The sequence below is a fragment of the Lolium perenne genome, chromosome 6, assembly GCF_019359855.2.
Source record: "Lolium perenne isolate Kyuss_39 chromosome 6, Kyuss_2.0, whole genome shotgun sequence".
Taxonomy (NCBI): Eukaryota; Viridiplantae; Streptophyta; class Magnoliopsida; order Poales; family Poaceae; genus Lolium; species Lolium perenne.
Window position 1 is genome coordinate 203102236 of NC_067249.2, and position 19549 is coordinate 203121784.

General features: G+C 46.3%; 3 protein-coding genes across 3 annotated transcripts; 2 read left to right on the forward strand and 1 right to left on the reverse strand.

Moving 5' to 3' along the window:
* The first annotated feature begins 421 nt into the window (after positions 1-421).
* LOC127306354 (probable glycosyltransferase 7) lies at positions 422-2129 on the forward strand. Its single transcript, XM_051336966.2, has one exon. The coding sequence runs from the start codon at positions 560-562 to the stop codon at positions 1982-1984; it is 1425 nt and encodes a 474-aa protein (XP_051192926.1). The 5' UTR covers positions 422-559; the 3' UTR covers positions 1985-2129.
* A 526-nt stretch (positions 2130-2655) lies between these two features.
* Positions 2656-8090, reverse strand: LOC127306355 (uncharacterized). Its single transcript, XM_051336968.2, has 10 exons — positions 7895-8090; positions 5123-5197; positions 4166-4285; positions 3914-4036; positions 3547-3658; positions 3356-3433; positions 3211-3244; positions 3058-3126; positions 2879-2968; positions 2656-2793 (listed from the first exon to the last, which is right to left on the reverse strand). The coding sequence occupies exons 1-9, from the start codon at positions 7959-7961 to the stop codon at positions 2894-2896; spliced, it is 753 nt and encodes a 250-aa protein (XP_051192928.1). The 5' UTR covers positions 7962-8090; the 3' UTR covers positions 2656-2793; positions 2879-2893.
* Positions 8091-16169: 8079 nt separating this feature from the next.
* LOC127309371 (uncharacterized) lies at positions 16170-17977 on the forward strand. The gene is made up of 6 exons (XM_051340245.2): positions 16170-16330; positions 16413-16481; positions 16573-16638; positions 16750-16857; positions 16919-17139; positions 17926-17977. The coding sequence occupies exons 1-6, from the start codon at positions 16187-16189 to the stop codon at positions 17975-17977; spliced, it is 660 nt and encodes a 219-aa protein (XP_051196205.2). The 5' UTR covers positions 16170-16186.
* Positions 17978-19549: the final 1572 nt, after the last annotated feature.

A 19549-nucleotide genomic window follows, 5' to 3' on the forward strand; every position in this document is an offset into this window, starting at 1 on the left:
GCAAAATTCCGCTCTCCTGTGCTCCTCAGTCCTGGGGTCAGGCCATTGGCAGGCTCTCGTCTCGGCCGCGAGCGCAGTGTCTCTGCAGAAAGCCAGAGATTCTCACTGCGAACGGCCCATCATTCAGAATCGATGCTTGCTTGTGCGTGCTGCACACAATTTACTCAAAGATGTTAAGTGGAAGTTAACACGATCTCTATCCCTCGCTAGCTGGGGGTCGATCCCGTTTGGCAAAGCTGCGGTCTCTATCGCCGTGGAGCCAGCCAGGTCACTGCTGCCTCGCCTCGCCATCACGGCGCTTTGCGGGCGTCCAATTTGGATCTAGGCATGAAACAAATCCAGGATGCTTCTTTCTCCCTCGCTACTCAATCATCTCAACCGAAAAACGGTGCGCTGGTCCTGTGCTTGCTACCTCCCTCGCTGATATCCAGCTCACTGAGATGCAAGGCATACGCCTCGGGCTTTTGGGTTGGACGCATCCCGCACGCACGCACGTACACTGTAGACGCCACCGGCTAGACGACGGCGCTCCCGGCCAGAGCGGCGCGCCTTTACACATATGCTTTCCCCGCGCTCACCGTCGCCTCACGGTGCCATGCATGCCACATTGACACTGCTGCTCCGACACAAGCACCCCGACACGGGCTACGCAGGTAGCGACACCGCCGCGATCCACCGCCACCGCCACCGCCGCGCCGGCTCCGGCATGGCGCGCTCCCTCCTCGGAGACGCGGTACTCTTCTGCGCCGGCGCCACGGTCGCCACGGTGCTTCTGCTCACGCTCGCCTCGCCCTTCTCCCCGCCACCAGCCGCGCACGTTGCGGACGAACCGTCGCCGTCGTCCTCCGCTCGTGGCGGTGGCCGCACCTTCTACGACGACCCGGAGGTGACGTACACCATGGACCGCCCCATCACGCGCTGGGACCAGAAGCGGGCCGAGTGGCTCCGCGCGCACCCGGAGCTGGCCAACGCCGACGAGCGCGTCCTGATGGTCTCCGGCTCACAGCCCACCCCGTGCCGCGCGCCGGCGGGGGACCACCTCCTCACGCGCCTGCTCAAGAACAAGGCGGACTACTGCCGCCTCAACGGCCTGCAGCTGCTCTACAACACGGCGCTGCTCCGGCCCTCCATGGACCGGTACTGGGCCAAGATCCCGCTGGTGCGCGCCGCCATGGTGGCGCACCCGGACGCGGAGTGGGTGTGGTGGGTGGACTCGGACGCCGTGCTCACCGACATGGACTTCCGCCTCCCGCTGCCCCGCTACGCCGGGCGGAACCTCGTGGTCCACGGCTGGCCCAGCCTCGTGTACGGATCCGGTCACGATCGGCCGCCGACGTGGACGGGGCTCAACGCCGGCGTGTTCCTCATCCGCAACTGCCAGTGGTCGCTCGACTTCATGGCCGCCTGGGCCGCCATGGGGCCCGACTCGCCGGACTACCAGCGCTGGGGCGCCGTCCTCACGGCCACCTTCAAGGACAAGGTGTTCAACGAGTCGGACGACCAGTCGGCGCTCGTCTACATGCTCATGCACAACGACAGCCCGTGGCGGGACAAGGTGTTCCTCGAGGACAGCTTCTACTTCGAAGGCTACTGGCTGGAGATCGTGCCGCGGCTCGGCAACATCACCGCGCGGTACGAGGAGATGGAGCGGCGGGCGCCGGAGCTTCGGAGAGGGCACGCCGTGCGGGAGCACGCGGAGCGAGCGGCGGCGAGGAACGCGGCGCTCGAGGCCGCCGGGCTCGGGCGGAGCGGGGTGGAAGGCTGGAGGCGGCCCTTCATCACGCACTTCACGGGCTGCCAGCCCTGCAGCGGCGACCGGAACCGGGACTACGCCGGGGACAGCTGCGACGACGGCATGCGCCGCGCGCTCAACTTCGCCGACGACCAGGTGCTCAGGAGCTACGGGTTCCGGCACGCCGACCCGCTCAGCGACGACGTCCGGCCGCTGCCGTTCGATTACCCCGCGGCGGCTGCCAGGCAGTAACGACTGACTGACGACCAGGCGCCGAGCCGTCAACTTACTTTTAGCAGCGTGCAGTGTATTTTCATAGGGCGGGTTCTGAACTTGAGCCGCCATTACAGTTGTATGAATTTTTCTCAACTATTACAGTATTATAAACTTGAGCGTACTATCCCTTTACTTGATTGCACTGTAGGCAACGTGCAGTTTTCGTGTCGAGGGTTTATTAGGAAAATGTTGAGTTCTCTATTCATCTTCAATCAGACTGCAGAAGATCAAATGCCATGAAATGCCCCTAAGTGCGCCCATAACCTACAACAGCAGCCCTATCCCCATAACGTCTAACTCCGATTTTCGCTCTATCAAAACATTTCAATCCAAATGCAGCAAAAAGCAGATGTGTGTGGGAAAAAAACTGGGTACCAAATAAAAGAACGAAGCATTCGAGCTTAAACTACCGAATGCATGGTACACTACCAGATTTTCCTACAGTTTTTTTCCAAGAAAACTGAAAGTCTGCAACGCAGAGAGATCCAATTCACAAAGGAGCAAGTGAACAGACAGGCACAGATGCAGAAACAAACAGGCTGCAAAGGTTTTCATTGTTCACGCGAGCTGGACCACAGGTACCACATAGAAGTTCAGACTACAGTACGTCAACCATTCTAGCAGTTCGATAGGCTAAGTTTCAACAGACATAGTTCTACCGGTCAGACCTAAAGCAGAAACAAACGATAGTACGGTTTTCACATACACACAACTTCATTTCGGTGAACATCCATACATCAAATCACTGAGACGCTTGTAGCAGAGACGCTTCATTGCCCGATCAGCTGCATAAATGTTCAAGATCTATTCAGTTATATCAATAAGAAAAATCAGGATAGATGTATGGTCCAAGATTTGCCAAGAGATTACCTGTGGTGCTGAGATTCACTTGGATGCTTTTATGTTAGCGAGAGCATCAAGAGCCTCCGTAATAAGGCTTTCATTGAGCTCCTTAGTGGCCTGTGTAAATAATTTTGGATCATGCAAGACTTAGCCCCTGGTAAACTCATAATGACATATATAATTGCAATCCAACAGAAGACACTGACCTTGAGAGATGGAACTAGTGCATAAACCTCTTCGATGGTCTCAGGCCCAATGTTCGCTATCATGCATATCTGTTACAAGTACAGCAAACAATGGTATGCTCAGATCAGGGAAATGAGATACAAGAAGGTGAGAGGACAAAAAGGGTTACAAACCTCGCCATCAGTAACACCATATTTCTTAAGAGGTCTGCAGCTATTGGTCAAGGAAAATAACTGCCAAGTGATTGCTTTAGACAAAACAGTTTAAATGCATAACAACATGCAATCTCTAATGGTTCTTAATCAAAACAAAGGATACTCCAGAATTTGTTTCACAGACTTTGCAGTGGTGAAATGATTTCCTTCTTTTGCATATTGGAAAGCCTTGTCAAAAGACCTGCAGATGCCAGAAGAAAGAGTAAACATGTAGTCACACAGCTAGCAGACAGGAATGCCACATAAAACAATGCTTTGCAGAACAGAACAGACTTTAGACACAAATCAACTTACTCAGGAATTTTGATCTTCGGATCCTCTGATAAGATGGCCATATGTTCGTGAATTTGTTGCAACATTTCAGCTGCTTCACAGTCCATTAAAATTCTAGAATTCGGGGGCATATCTGCAACCAATTGTTATGCAGGAGTCAGCTTACAAATTTTCTCTTTAGATAGAAGGACCATTCGAAAATCAGAATATAAGATGTGTGCCCATTTCAAATGATGTAAAACATAAAAGTCTCATTATACAGAACTTACTCGAAGAAAGGGCCTACTGAAATTGCATAAATTGCCAAACATTGGCTACTATGATTTTACTAGGATAAAGTAAGTTGCCAGAAAAAAAATAAGAGGAACTTTTACTAAAAGGAACTAACCTAGCTCAAGCTTAAGTTCTGGATCAGACTTTGGAGGCTTTGCATTTGATGCGGAGCCCTTCCCACCTTTCCCAGCACTAAATGATGCAGAGCCCTTCCCACCTTTGCCAGATCCCGTGAGACCTTAATACATGAAAGAAAAATATGTAAGACACAGAAAGGAAATCTATTGTGTAATTAGAACTTTCAGTATTATCAGCAACTCTTGGATGGATAAATGTGTAGTAAAAGTGCAAAACCTTGAATCCATACCTTCAGAAAAGGATGAAGCCTTTCCACCAGTTTTTAGGCTATCAGATGAAGCTTTCCCGTTTGACTTGGAGTGAGCTTTCCCATTTGACTTGGAGTGTGTGGAAGTATCTTCGAAATAATCTAAATGCCAGGCAGTGATATATGAGATTTTTGTAGGTTTCAACTATAGGATCAACGACTTATTTCATTTCATTCAACTATCAGGTAAGTTTTTGAGCTTATTTATGTACCATCACCCGATATCCTATCTACCAAAATACTACAGAGCAGTACGATGTAGGTTGCACAATCATTACCATATTTCATGCACAACCATGAGTTGGGGATCCGAGAGTGACTTGCAATATACTTCCATTACAAATGAAAAGTATCCTTTCACATTCAGTCTAATGGTAGCCAGAATACTATGAATAAATAGTCAACAGATTGGGGAACCAGAAACATGGTATACAATTCTCTGCCAGTATTTTTTTCAGTAGTATTTGATCAATCCTATGAAGGCTGCCAAGATCAATAGGTGGCGAGCGTAGAAGGTTGTGGGACCCTCGTAGTCAAATATTTCTTTACTGGAACACAAATTGTTATTTCAAGTTTTCAACTACCCTCTTGCTAATGCCCTAGGGTACAACTATACAAATAAATTTTCTTACTGGTGAAAAAACACAAGGAATGTTGATCATATGAGACAGATAGCTCACCAGTTGCTAGCAGATACAAATGTCATTTTTATAACAAAAGCACATGCTAAAGGATTTTCTCATGGAGCAGAGCCATGTAGTGTAATATACTAGATACAAATAGAACAGCAGCAAAGACATCTGACTTGACATGCCTAGAATGCCAAGTGGCCAGTATTTATATCATTAGAAGGGTAATGGGAGTTGAAAACCAAATCATTCCAATGAATAAACTGTAGCTTGGAAAATGTTTGATCGTGAAATTGGGCAATATTATTACCTTCAGACTCAAATTCAGAATCAGAATCAGAAATAGGAATAACATCAACAGGGCTCTGCCTTCCGTTCGGTGTTCCTGTAAGAATACATCCATTAAAAGATCTGCCAAACTATAAAGTCACATGGGAAATTAAACTTCTCAAAATGTATGGCATCCTCTTGGTTAAGCTGTAAAATCATCAAACATCATAAAGTAGGATGACACAACTGAAAGACAAAAGGTGTACCATAAAGCGACAGACGCCAAGCCTGTAGGGTGGTGGAGGTGGCGGAGGCGGCGTCGCGGTTTGGGTTTGCACATTGGTTTGGCATGGCCAGGGAGGTGACTGGGTGGGACATGGGGTTTTGGAGACCCTGCGTGTAGTGGAGGTAGGGTCTGGGGGTGATACCGCTCTGGTTCGGGTTTGACATGGGGAAGGAGATGGCTGGGCGGGGCACAGGGGTTTGGAGATCCTGTGCATAATGGAGGTAGGGGCCGACAAGGTTACCGCTCCGAACTGGGTTTGTGTTGGAGTTTAGCATGGGGACGGAGATGTCTGTGTGGGGCATGGGGGGTTGGGGATCCTCTGCATAGTTAAGGTAGGGGCCAGGGTGGAAGGAATGGGTGGTTACAGGGTAGATGTCAGGGCTGGACAGGCATGGCTGGCTGGCAGCAGCAGGGTACATGGATGCGGCAGTGGGAGTGGGGTTGTGAGTAGGCCTGAAGAGCACCCCAGTATCGACGGAAAGGTTTGGATTGTTGAGGTTCAGGTCAAGGGCTACGGCTGGAGACGCCATGGGAGGCAATTGGTTGTGAGGCGAGTTGAATGGCATCCCAATATCAAAGGGGAGGATAGGATTGTTGAGGTTCAGGTTAGGGTTTCCAGCTGAAGCCGCCATGGGAGGTGGCTGGTTGTGTGGCGGGCTGAATAGCATCCAAATATCAAAGGGGGAGTTGAGATTGTTGGGGTTCGCGTTAGGGTTTCCGTCAGGAGACGCCATGGGAGGCGACAGTGGAGTAGATCTGGAGAAGTGAAAAGGAGGAAAGGTGTGAGGAAGCAGAGGTAAAGGTCAAGGTAGAGACGGTGATTGATTCTAGCATTTATGCACCCGCGATTTTGCTATTTAATGACAAAGATCTTGAGAATTAAATGTTGTAATGCGGTAAAAAAAAATCTGTTATCAAATAATTCCCAAAATACCCGTTACTCTACGCAGATTTGACACATATGCACACACACACCATCACTCACATTCTACGCAGTTCTACTAGACCACAAGCTGCTTAGCAGACGACAAGATTGTGGTATGTGTTTCTAACATGCTTGGAAATACATAACCTATTGTTTGGAAACATCCGATCAGACCGACACTTACCCCGCAAAACAAATTACAATCAAACCACCGTTGGCCACGCAGTTAGTGATCAGACCATTTCAAATATGGACGAGACATATTGTGCTCTCCAAAGTTGTATGTTCTTGTGAGAGAAAATTTATGGCATGCCATAACCCGATCCAACAAGGGTGCTCAAGAACCTTAAATATTTCAGTTTTATCTGTACCAGTTGCACTAAGTACGTCTATATGTGAGTTGCCCCACGCCTCGATGCCTCTTCGTTTCTCCTTCCAACTACGTCTGAATCCTACATTCCTACACTCCTTATTTGACTCCAGGGTCTCATCTTCCTTCATAATAATGTCATGTTGCCGCTTCACCTTGCAACTAAAGAGAGTCCAGAAACCTCTATGCTTATGTGTTCTCTGTTCCTTTTAATACAGTAACTACACTTGGTTGAGGTAGTCTCGCCGAGCTCCACACCGAGTTTCCCGACAATGCCCTTGATTGGTCTACTGGATAGCAAGTCTGTGCCGGTTCAGATCGCGGTCTTGCTATCCTCGACATCCTCTGCTGCATACGTCACCGTAAGAATGCTGACGAGTTTCTCTGCGGAACACGTGGTTAAGCAGGAGGATATGGAGGCGTTCAATTCCTACTCCCCGTTCAAAAGCAGTCTCAAGACCTAGCATGCGACGTATTCACGGTAAGAAACCCAGTTCGTCTACAGATCATTGCAGAAATATTAGATGTTTCTTCTTCCGGCAGATTGGTTGGGGCGATTATCTCTTCTCCGTCCATATAGATCCCTGCACCTGCAGTCATACCTGGCTTAATAACCTCTACATGTATCCAGATTCATGAAAATTTCTGGGTTCACTGATGGTTAACTCGAGTACAGTACTTGTGGTAGTAATGTTGATATCTTTTGTGTTTTTTGTATAGCGGATTAGTTTAATAATATAAAAAGGAATGTTCTGCCGAAATGAGGAGACGCAAGCAGCAGGCTGACAAATCTTTTGTTTCAGGTCCTTGTTTCTAAACCATTTGCTGGTATGGTTTTGGTTGTTCATGTCCGAAACTAAGAGAGTGTCGTTTTTAAATATTTTCTGCCGAAATGTCGGTGGGGACGCGGGGCTCCTCCTGTCCGACCTTCTGGCGGGTGAGTTGGAGAGAGGGGATGAGATGAGAGATGGAGAGGGAAGGGAGGCGGCCGGAGGCGATGTGGTGGCCGGAGCTCGGGACGGTGAGAAGGGGGGCGCGCCCGACCGCAGCTCGACTTCCTGCTGCTCGGATTGGCCATGGCGATGGGGAAAGAAGGAAGATAAGGTTCAAAGATTAAATCTTGGGGGATCCCCCGCTCGCTAGAGCACCACGGCAACCAAACCCTCCGCATACTATAAACCCTAATCCCCATTCCATTCACATCGGATCCTATGAATAGGGTTAACAATACCTGTCCTTGTGGAGTGGTAGTTCCCGTCGGGGGTGCTGTAGAAGCCTTTACCACCTCTTCCCGACATGGCGGCCGCTGGTGGAGGAGACGGCGGTGGCCTGGCGGAGTCGGCGGGGAGAGTGCGGTGGCGACGGGTCCCCTTTTTTTTGAGACGATGGCGAGGAGACTCGATGTTCTGAAGGGAGTGAAGAGAAAAAGAGTGACGAAAGGTCGCAGGCCGTGCTAGCCGAAAGGAGAAAGGCGAGAGCTATTTGGGCTTCCAACGAATAGAATCAGCCCATCAAGAGCGGCGAGAGGATGGTGTGACTTCTGACTTGTGAGTGGAAGCCATCGGAAATATTTATTTTTTCCGAGAGTAAATCGGGGATACTGTTATCCATGGATTTATTTTAGGCGACGCTAACGCCAGAGATCAACCGGCTGTAAAAACACCTCTCATCAAACACCTTCCGAACCATCCGATTTAGTTAAGTGAGCGAATTCCTCGTTGAATACCTAGGATAGTGTCTTACATATGCGCCACACACCCACACCACTAGCCGTCACATGGTACTCGCTTGTTTTCTTGGAGTTGACACTTGTTGCCATGTATTGATGTCGGGGTTTACTCCCACGGCGCTTGTTTTCGTTGCTTTACGCTGACTTACTAGTGTTGGGTCCTTAAGTTTGGTTGCTGGGGTTTGTTTTCAAACTATTGCTTCTTATTGCAGAAATGCTTTATTGGGGTCTCTATGAAGAAAAACTAAAAAAGCTATTGGCTATTTTTTTATTTGAGAAGATATTGCCTGATGTTATCTGGATATTCGCACATTAGGCTGGATAAAATAAGCATAACACACTCTCTAAAGTTGGAGGTTGCTAAATTCAACAACTAAATTATATGTAATGACCTATTAATAAATTGCCATATATATGGCAAAGGTTTGATAATTGGGGCAAGAATAGAAGACCGCCCGAATCTAGGCATGCAACCGTGCTAGCGTAGCTTGACAATGGAGACAATATTGCTCAGAATGGCTCAAATGATGAAAATGGTTGAAATTAACTTGTCATCCATGAAGACTAGATGGAACCAAAACTATCGAAATCTATAAAACCGGGAGGCGGTGGAGAACATGTTGGTTGTGTTCACCACCATACGGCTGACGCCTTAGCCTCATTATATATCGATTGCTAGGGTACAAGATTAAAACAACCAAATTAAAACCAAATCAATCAAATTAATGATAAATAATTCTATATCATCAAAACCTGCTATAAGATCACCAATGCGAATATCTTAAACGCACTATATATGTTTATATACATTTCAAACAAAATCCTTGAAAACACTAGACCAAGCTTCATCGAGACGATATTGGAGCCATAATACTTTTATTCAGAAAAATACCACCATCAATGTTAGAGCAAGAAGATCTTTCAAAACCTATAAAATCATAATCCCTTGTAACTAACGTTGGATCCTAAACTGGCAACCACCAAAGATGCCAACAACCACTAGCATTTCCAATGAGGTCCTGTTGGCGAAGGGTCGAGAAGGTGACCCAAAAAAGATACAGGGAAAGATTATAGAGTGAAAAAAAGGAGTGGTGGAACGAAGAGCACCTAGCTTCGAGATGAGTTGCCTCATGGCGGTGGAGTAAAACCCTTTTTTAGATACCAACCAATATTTTCTCAAATGAAACATCACCAGTAGCTTGTTTTATAGAGACGCCGGTTATAAATTAAATTACTTTAAAAAACAAACCCAACAACCAAGCTTAAGGACCCAACACCAATTGCCAGCCTAAAGCCTAGGCCAAACTATAAGTTATCTCCACTCACAAGCCCAAACTTGAGTCCACATGACATCACGAACATGAAGTTAAAACCAAACAAAAAAACCATATATTGAGCGCCTAAACAATCACCATGGATTCATACCTTTTGCCAAAACCCGCAACCATCTCCGTCCTTTTAATACCCCACTCATTAGAGCACCATGACAACAAAACACTCTAAAACTTACAAACCCCAATCCCTAGTTGTTCGCATCGGATCCCACGTGATAAACGCTAAGGTGGAGAACATCCAGCGGCTTGTTGAAGTCGCATTGGACGATGGTCGAGAGAGAGCCCCAAAAGTACAAGGAAATTGAATAGGATAAAAGGGTAGGTGTGAAGGAACAGAGAGCACCTGCGTTGTGGGGACATAATGTCCGTCGGTGGTGATGTAGAACCCTTTCTCTCACCTGGTCGATGCCAATGGAGGAGATGGTGGTGATCGAGAGGGACCTGGCAAAGGCGTCGGGAAGAGTCTAGGGCGACGAGACCTAGAAAGCGAGATCCCTACGCTGCACCACCAACTGCCACATCTTATCTGCATGTTTTCACGTAGCAATCCCCGACATCAATAAGGGCAGGGGAAAGATTGGGCCGCATGGGGTTGCGTGGTGACTGATGGTGCGGAACATTATCTGGTTTTATAGGCCTCGTACCTCATGCATTGTCCCCGATGGTTTTGCCAGGTCCCTCCCGATCACCGTTGTCTCCTCCACCGGTGATTGAGATGTCGAGAAGGGGAGGGAAAGGGTTCTACACAAACACCGATGGGCAGTACGTCCCCACTAGGCCAGGTGCTCTCTGTTCCTTCACCCCTTCCCTTTTACCCTATTAATTCTACTGTACTTTTGGATCGCCGTCAACTCTTGTCCAACGTGACCTCAACCAACAATTTTGTGGTTGTTCGACACCCCAGCGGTTATCCAATGGGATCCGGCAGTAACCTAGCGTCCATGAAGACCAGATGGAACAAAAAGTCTCAAACTCTTTAAGACAAGAGGTAAGGAATAATAGGCTGGTTACGCTCAACACCATACCTTACAGCCAACGCCTTTGCCTCTTTATATATCAGGTACCGGGGTAGAGGATTACAACAACCAAATCACTACTAAATCAATCTTATTATTGCTAAATCGATCCATATCTTCTCTTGAACAAGAAAATAAATCCATATGAAAACCTGCTATTAGGTGGCCTAGGATAATATATCATACATGTTTTACATGTTTACTTATATATTTTCACAAGATATTCGACCAAACCAAACGCCATCAAGACGCGATCAGAGCCTTAATAGTTTTATTCGAGCACCATTCACGCGATTTCATAGCCCGCATAAACAACACATAAAACCAAGAAAGCTTCCTACACACATGGGAGAGGTGATAATCTCCTCCCCTCTGTCCATAGTGTGGTGCAGATGTGGAGATGGAGAGGTGTTGTGATTGGATCTCGAGGGGTGGTTGATGTGGCTGAGACATGCTCACCTTCTGGTATAGTTTCCACGTGATCATGCACTAACATCTTTTCTGTTGGGAAGACCATGTTGCTCTATTTTACATGGATAATGATTTGCTCTGATAAAATTCAAAACATGCATGAACTTTACACGGGGAAATACCAAAACATAGGACTTTTCTGTCTTCTGTAGGAAGCATATGTGATCACTATGTAATTGAATCAAGTAAAAAAATACCATGACGCCTTTATAACTAAACAAGTAAGTGTAATTTGCACCATCGATTTGCCTTGAAAATCATAATTCTTCAAGGGTAGTTACCAAAGCAAACCCCAATTGACTAGATCAGTTTCGATCTGTTTACCTCTATCCATCGCGTTGCTTGCTACCGAAGAAGTCGACGATCTTGAACGTGCCATCGAGATCAGCTCCTTGTCGCCTCTAATTCCCATAGACGGCGCCAATTGACAAGGTATTAACTTGTCAATGCCTACGGATTGTAGACTAGGGTTTAGTTGGAAGTAGAGGGCAAGTAGATCTCGAGGGTTTCAGCCGGAAAAGTACTCGACTGCTAGAAAACTAGGGTTGTGTTGACAATGAAATCGCTCCTCTCTTCGTCCCTCGACTCCCCCTTATATAGGAGGCGGAGCCGAGGGTTTCGTATTACACAAGTTTACAGATTCCGGGAGACTCTTTGAGTTCAAACCGTAAAGTCACAAATCTCTCTATTTCCTAATACAATTCTATCTTTCCTTATCAATAACTAATTGGGCTTCCGAGCTCCATATTCGTCGACTCGTGGGCCTTCAGTAAACCCCGGGTACCTTCTTCGGCAGGCCTATTGGGGATGCCTATGTCAGTGAGCAAATGGAAAATCTATCTCACCATGAATCTCGCTAAATATGAATCTGTGTTGAACAAGGCTACACCACTCTACTATTTTTCTGGTGAGTTTACCTAATTATTATGTTTCGGTAGCCATGGGCATATACCAAATATCTTGGCGAAGGCATATGAACGCCTCACTTTTTCTTTCTTTCTTAGAACGTAGTTCTGAATCACACAACTAAATTAGCTGGAATAGAAATAAATGCACCGGCGGATTTAACAGCGACACATGCCAACCAACAACATACAAAATAGTAAGCCGAGCGAGATTATGTGATTCTTGATTTGCAACTCGCCCCCTTCTTATGGCAAAACTCTACCGAATAAAACTCTCTTGATCTATGATTCATCGTCTGTATGACTTGGCTATAGCGTCCGAAATAGATGCCTTACAGATTAGAGACAACGGGAAAACAATCACTGTCACATTCTGGCATACAAGGTCTAGATTACCGGCTAGAAAGAGAGCTTCATGACCTTCAAAGAATTTATGTCATCAATGCCTTGGAGCACGAACACCAATGCTCCCAAGTATACCCCTAACTCGTCGTACGCCACAGCCACAACAACTCCGACCTTATGATTTTTCCACATAGCAATATCAACATTGATCTTAGTGTGGAGCTAACTGTGGAGCGAGACCCCGCTCCAACCATTTGTGTATTCTTCTTCGTAGTTTCTAGTTTAGTCAAAAACACATGTACACATGCCTACGCTGGTTTTGGAAGAATTCCTCGTGTACCTCCTTTCGCCACCCATACCAAATAATAGCCCATGGTGTCACACACAGCTTGGTGAAATCCTCATGCGACATAGATTCAATCATCGTAAACACCCATCATTTTGGTGAAGGGTTTTGCATTCTGCTCATGTGCTCACACACATAGGCGGACCTAGCATCCCTCCAGCCCGGGCGGCCGCCCAGGCTTCCGGCCGGCCGACAGGCTTATTTTCGTCACTATTTTACATGTATTTGATAGAAAATTAGCACACTAAGCCTATTTGCCCAGGCTTCAAAAAATTTCTGGTCCGCTTATGCTCACACATGTCCTTAGGCAAGAGAGACCACACACATTGGCGGAGCTAGAACATCAGGCAACAGGGTGCATACGGGTGCCACAACAGATAAAATTCATCTTTTCAGGGGTGCACACATCGTGAAAATTTGCAATTTTACATAGAACAAAGTTTATACCTAGTGTCGTGTGCACCCTCATGGGTACGTGTAGACCCGCCACTGGCCACACGCACTTATTCGTCGTGCAACCGATCAAAGGTTGATGTCGTGAATCCCAACCACCACATGTTGAGCATCGGATTAATTTCCTTGGACATATTCTTTTGCAGTTGTGTTGCAACACATCTGCCATCGAGAGTGATTCGCATGGTAGTCTCCATAAAAAAATGTTTAATTTTGTATGGAACCTAAGTCGAGGCTTTATTTTGCTTCTAATATCGCAAGTTCGGCGGTGTATTGTTAATCTACGCGGCAACGTTTCATGTCAAAAATCGTATTGTAATCTGAGCAATTTGTAGAAGCTCCATGTTTTTCTTTTTTTGCGAAAAGGACCACCGATATATTAATTGTCATCAACAACAATAAAAATAACACCAAATTTAACAAAAATATAAATAGGTCTTTGGACCACCTAGCGAATATTACGAGCACTGAAGCAGCCCGAAGGCGCATCGCCGTCTTAGCCCCTCCATCACCGAAGTTGGGCAAAACTTGTCGAAGTAGACCTTGTTATTGTAGATGAACGAAAAGTTGTTATGCTAAAGCCCGAAAGAACCAACGTAGCATAAGAACAACCATCGGTAATGATGAGAACTATAGATCAGAAACCTATAACCGCACCGACAAAGCCGAAAACATACCGGATCCTAGGAGATTCGCCAAACACAAACCTCCAAGCGCCCTCGTCGACGCTAGACGCACCAACGGAGTGAGGATAGGGCGGGGAGAAGATTATTCCACCACCGGGATGTAGCCGTTGCCCCATGATCGCGAAAAAGACACTAAAAACAACCTAAAAAAAAGAACCCTTCCTCCAGCGACGGGCCTTGGTCCGCCACGCCCCCAAGACCTAAGGTCACCGAAGACGGAGCGGACCGACGCGTTGCTAGCGAGGGCACGGAACCCTGTATGGGTTTCACGGTCGCCTCTCTTCTAGAGTCCATGTACGTTACCGATTTGTTTTTTTTTTTGTTCAAGCTCCATTTCTTTCGTAGTGTCATGCCGAAAAACCCTCTTGTCTCCTAGTACTAATTGGAATATTCTAGTCCACTTCAACGTCCATAGGAGCAATATAATCAAGAACTTTTGAAAGGAAAAAAAAAATGAACCATCTGCACTCTTCAAGCGAACCTAGTATTTGTACTCCAAACTACCACTTGTGGTGCCTAGCTCATCCACTCACACGAAGGTCCACCGGCAGCCCGGAGCAGATAAGTGCCCTGGACAACAACGCCATCGTAGTGGCGATACCAACACATACACCCTCCTCGGCAGGATATAGCTACCGCGCTGCAACCGCGCAAATTATATATGCGGCATATTCCATTCAAATATTTCTCCGATTTCGACAAGTAATATGGCTCATGATTTATATATCTGAACACATCTTATTTTGCGGCAAGAATCATGGAACGGAGGGAGTACCATCGTACTAATCTAGAGTACCACGCTTTGTTTTCTGTTGCATAGAAAGAATTCGGCTCAAACTAATACCACGTGTGTTCCTAAGTTCAAGTTCGTAAATATGTAGAATGGCGGATGCCCCCAGCAAACATGCCCTCGCCCTTGAATTTGCAGCCTGCGCCTGACGGATCCTGAATTATTTTGATCGGACACCATCTCCAGGCTTCTTCAGAAACTTCAGAACGGAAAAAAGAACGAACAAATCCAGTGTTGGATTTACGAAGCAAGACAAGCTGGACCATAGAAACGGGAGGCACTAATCATCCACTTGAGAAAGGCTGGGTCCCGTGAAAAGGCGCTGCTTATGCTCACCCGTGTGCTGATTCCTCCTGGCACTCGATACTGGTGTGGATAAGGCATCGCCTAGGGGCATTACTGTAAACAAAGCACAAAGCGGCAACGCCTGTGGAATGATGCTACTCCTACCTTCACTCTTTCAGGTTTCAGCCCAGCTTGGTCGATCCGGCGACTGCCGAAACGACACGGTGATGGTCGCAGGTTCCAATTTTTGGGTTCTCGCCGTGGTTTTCAGATAAGGAGGGAATCTTCAACGCACCAGCAACTGTACTTCGCAAACGACAGTTTTTCAATGGGGTGTGCTCCGGTGTCCCCCCCTGGTGAACGACGTTCAGGTGGAATACCCGTTGGAGACGGTGGGGCCGTATTAGTCGCGTATAATTATACTCCACGTCATTTTCCACATAGATGATCGGATGCCACGTAGATATTGTACGTATCTTAGGTGAAGACGGTTTCCGCCGGCCCCACGTCATTAGAATTGGAGTTGGACCCGAAAATTACGTCGGTCAGGTGGAGTTGATGCCGGCGATAGGCGGTGGTTACGGGGAAAGATTCGAATCCTTGCGTGTGCGCCATTGCTGGTTCTCCTTAGGGTTTGAAAGGTTGTATCGGGAGTGAGACGGCAGGGACGACGACGTTGGGAACGGCAAGGCGTAGCGGTTTCCTTCGTGTGCGCCATAGCTCGTCCTCGTTTGGGTTTGGAAGGTTCTGTCCATCGGGAGGGAGACGGCAGGGAGGACGACGTTGGGGCGGCAAGGCGTAGCGCACGGCGACGAGGAGTCTGGGCAAGGTCGGACGTGGAGGCGGGAGGCGGATCCGGCGACGAGGAGTCTGGGGCAAGGTCGGACGTGGAGCGGGAAGCGGATCCTGCGACGAGGAGGCTGTGCAAGGTCGGACGTGGAGGCGGGAGGTGGATCCGGCGACGAGGAGGCTGGGCAAGGATCGCACGCGGGTTGTTCCTGCTGCTAGAGGCGGCGTTAGGGTTTGGCGGATCATTGTTCGTTCGTGGTAGGTAATTGATTGTACAAAGTAATTGCATGTTCATGATTTGGTTGATGTTAGGGTTTGGGTTTGGAGCTCCTTTTTTGAGATGTACTTATTTTGGTTGTTACTTTGAACAGGCGATGGACGTTTCAGATTTGAGTGCAAGTTCAATGGAGTACGAAAGCGGAAATACAGATGAAGAGGAATTCAATATTTCGTCTGCCAACTATAATGCACCTCGTGAAGATGAACAAAGTTGGGGAGACGATGATGTCGACGAAAGTGTGAGTGAAACGGAAGTACTAGTTTTATTTAGTAGTTGCATGTAAGTTGTTAAATACTGATTGTGCTTATTTTTGCTAATAGATGGATGCAGATGGTGTTGATGTAGAAGATGATAATGTAGAGCAAGAAGAAGATGTTGACACTGATAATGTGAGTTTTGTAGTAATAATTGTGTGATTGCATAAAAATATGGAATGTGTGATAATGTGAATTGATGTTGACATGTTTTAAAATGAATTAGATTCAGAGTGATGTTGTGGAGGAGGCAACTGATGACGAGAGATTGGACTGTGGTTTTGTTGATGAGGTATGCATTTTAATTTTATTAGGTGATATGTATGTTTAATTTATATTTAATAAGTCAACAATGCATTTTATATAGTCGTGACATGGCCGTTAATATTTCTTGTTTGGTCAGGTCTTAGTTGGCGATAATTCTTCTTACGACTATTACGGTGATTCAGACTTGGAGACTATAGAAGAACCTGTTAGAAGAAGACATGTAAGATTTATGAATTCATTCGTTGTATGACTCATGCCATGGCGTTAAAAAAATTGTTTTAAATGTTATCCAATTGTGCATGCAGGTGAAATCTGTTGGTAAGAAAAAGAATGGATCAGAGGATGAAGATGAGAGTGATACAGAAGATAAGAGGAAGTTTTACTGGGAAGTAATGGAGAAGACCTTTGTGTCTGAGGCAGCTGCTTATACTTTTTATAATGGATATGCTCGACAAGAGGGATTCAGTGTAAGAAAGTTCAAGTTCAAAGAGACTAAGGGTGCTAACAAAATAGTTCGCAGAAGGCGGTTTGTGTGTTCTCGGGAAGGAAAACGTAACGACAAGTTTCTACGACTATGGACAACCGCACTCGTAGGTTGAGACCTTTGTCACGTTGCAATTGTAAAGCGGAGTTGGATGTGAAGCTTGATAGAGGTTCGGGGGTTTGGCGAGTTGCAAAATTTGTTTACAAGCACAGTCATAAGTGTGCAGAACCGAGCGAGAGCCCATTTTTATGGTCACATAGGAGGATAAAAGATTTCCAGAAAGCGGAGATATTAGCATTGGCGGCACTGGGGTTAGGAAGCATGTGATCATGGATACCTTCCTCGGCAAGTATGGTCGGTACACCACTGTTGGGTTTACGAGGAAGGACTTGTACAACATGTGCTGCAGGAGAAGAGAAAGTTACTTGCAGGTGGTGATGCTAGCTCAGCCATTGCCATGATGGAGAACCGGAGGAAGAAGTTTGCTGATTTTTTGAGTACGACGTTGATAGTAAAGGTCGTTTGAAAAGCTTGTTCTGGTGTGATGCTCAGTCCGGCAGGATTACAATGATTATGGAGACGTACTTGTGTTCGATAGTACATATAAGATGAACCGATATGGTATGCCATTTGTTCCGTTTGTTGGAATTAACAATCACCGGAGGACGACAGTTTTGCGTGTGCCATCTTATCGGATGAGAAGGAAAGCACGTATGTATGGTTCTTGAAGACTTTTTGAAAGCTATGTTGCAGCAGAAACCCAAGTCAATAATCACCGATGCCGATAGTGCGATGATTAGAGCTGTTCGAAGTGTGTTTCCTGAGCAGCCGCACCGTATTTGTTCATGGCACATTGAAAAGAACATGGCTCGGCACCTAAGTTTCAAGTCGTTGAGTGAGTTTCGGGCTCGTTGTATTACACGACCACACCGGATATATTCGAGGAAAGATGGCACGCTTTTATCCGTAAATGGCAGACGGAGAAAACACAGACGTGGCTGAAAAGAATGTACAAGAAGAGGAGATTATGGGCAGCGGCGTACCTATCTGAGGGGTTCTGGCTTGGTATGAAAAGCAATCAGCGAAGTGAAAGTCTTAACTCATGTCTTCACCTACACCTAGACTACGGTATGACACTAGTGGATTTGATTTTGCACTACGAGAATGCTATAGTGCGCATTAGAGAGACGGAGGCAAAAGATGACTGCATCGGTTCACGGACATCACTGTACTCAAGAACCAATTTGAGGAGAATTGAGAGAGCTGCTGCAAAGGTATTCACTCCGGCAAACTTTTATATATTGCAGCAAGAGATATACAAAATAGAAGGCATTGAGGTTATAGATCAGTATAAGGGAACAGAAGGTGAGATGCAGTTTGTTGTTGCTTGGAAAAAGAGAAAGCATGCAAAGTTTTATGTTGACTATAAACCGGCCAACTCGGATAAATTATTAGAGTGCAGCTGTCGAAGGATGATCCGGAGGGGACTTCCTTGCAAGCATATTCTGCATGTACTTGATGTGCTGGATTTGGATGAAATACCGGGTTGTTTAGTTCTTCTGCGATTCTCTAAACAAGCTAGGGGTGGCTTGCCAGCGAGGCGCACGAGCGATCTACATGATTGGGGTTTTCCCGTAGCGGAGGAGCGACAAAGATTTACGGAGTTGAATGTGTTACAAGCTGAAGCATTGCAAGTTGCATACAAAGATCCACTGTTGTTCGAGCGGACCAAGGCATTTTATGCTGACATTATTTCAAACAAGATGGAGTATGATAATGTACCCAACCGTCCCACAAACTCGGTGAATACTAATGTAAATGAATTGGGTGACCCTGCTCAAGTTGCTGCTCGAGGTGCGCCTAAGAAACGAAAGCGTAGAGATGATGGACAAGGACCCGTGACAATGAATGGAAGGCCATTATCGTATGACGAGCGGGGTAGGGGGATTCGATGTACCAGATGCAAAAAGGCTGGACACACCAAACGTAGCTTGAAGTGTGACCTGAATCCTAGGTGAGAGTATAAATTTTTCCTGGCGATCAATTATTTATGAATCCTTTTAAACTTTAGTTATTTACTTTATCATCTGTTTTGTTAATTGCAGGCATGTTGCGCATATTATAGGAGGTCAGGATGATGAATGACTTATTTTGAAGGACGAACTTGGCACGACATTATGAAGCTTCAGTTTGCATGCCGATATGCCGATATGTTTTATGTAGTCATTGGCTATATGAAGTTGTAGTCATTGCTCATTATGTGTTGTATTTGAAAATTTTTGATGATACTGATATTTTGATGGTGCTATTACTACGTTAATTGATGCTGATGATATTTCACAATTTTGATGCATACAAATTGTTGGCAGACCATCGTTCTAAAGTTATGTTATTTAAAGATCTGTTATATGAAGGTGGAGTTGGAATGGTGACATGGGTTTTAAAGGAGATA

Excerpts from the sequence above, each read along its gene's own strand:
- LOC127309371 (XM_051340245.2), top strand. The coding sequence starts at position 16,187 with ATGGACGTTTCAGATTTGAGTGCAAGTTCAATGGAGTACGAAAGCGGA. Across the intron at positions 16,482-16,572 it reads AAGATGTTGACACTGATAAT|ATTCAGAGTGATGTTGTGGA; the intron begins GTGAGTTTTGTA and ends AAAATGAATTAG. Across the intron at positions 17,140-17,925 it reads AAAATAGTTCGCAGAAGGCG|CCGCACCGTATTTGTTCATG; the intron begins GTTTGTGTGTTC and ends TTTCCTGAGCAG.
- LOC127306354 (XM_051336966.2), top strand. The coding sequence starts at position 560 with ATGCTTTCCCCGCGCTCACCGTCGCCTCACGGTGCCATGCATGCCACA.
- LOC127306355 (XM_051336968.2), bottom strand. The coding sequence starts at position 7,961 with ATGTCGGGAAGAGGTGGTAAAGGCTTCTACAGCACCCCCGACGGGAAC. Across the intron at positions 4,286-5,122 it reads TTCTGAATTTGAGTCTGAAG|ATTATTTCGAAGATACTTCC; the intron begins GTAATAATATTG and ends CCTGGCATTTAG. Across the intron at positions 2,969-3,057 it reads CACTAGTTCCATCTCTCAAG|GCCACTAAGGAGCTCAATGA; the intron begins GTCAGTGTCTTC and ends TTATTTACACAG.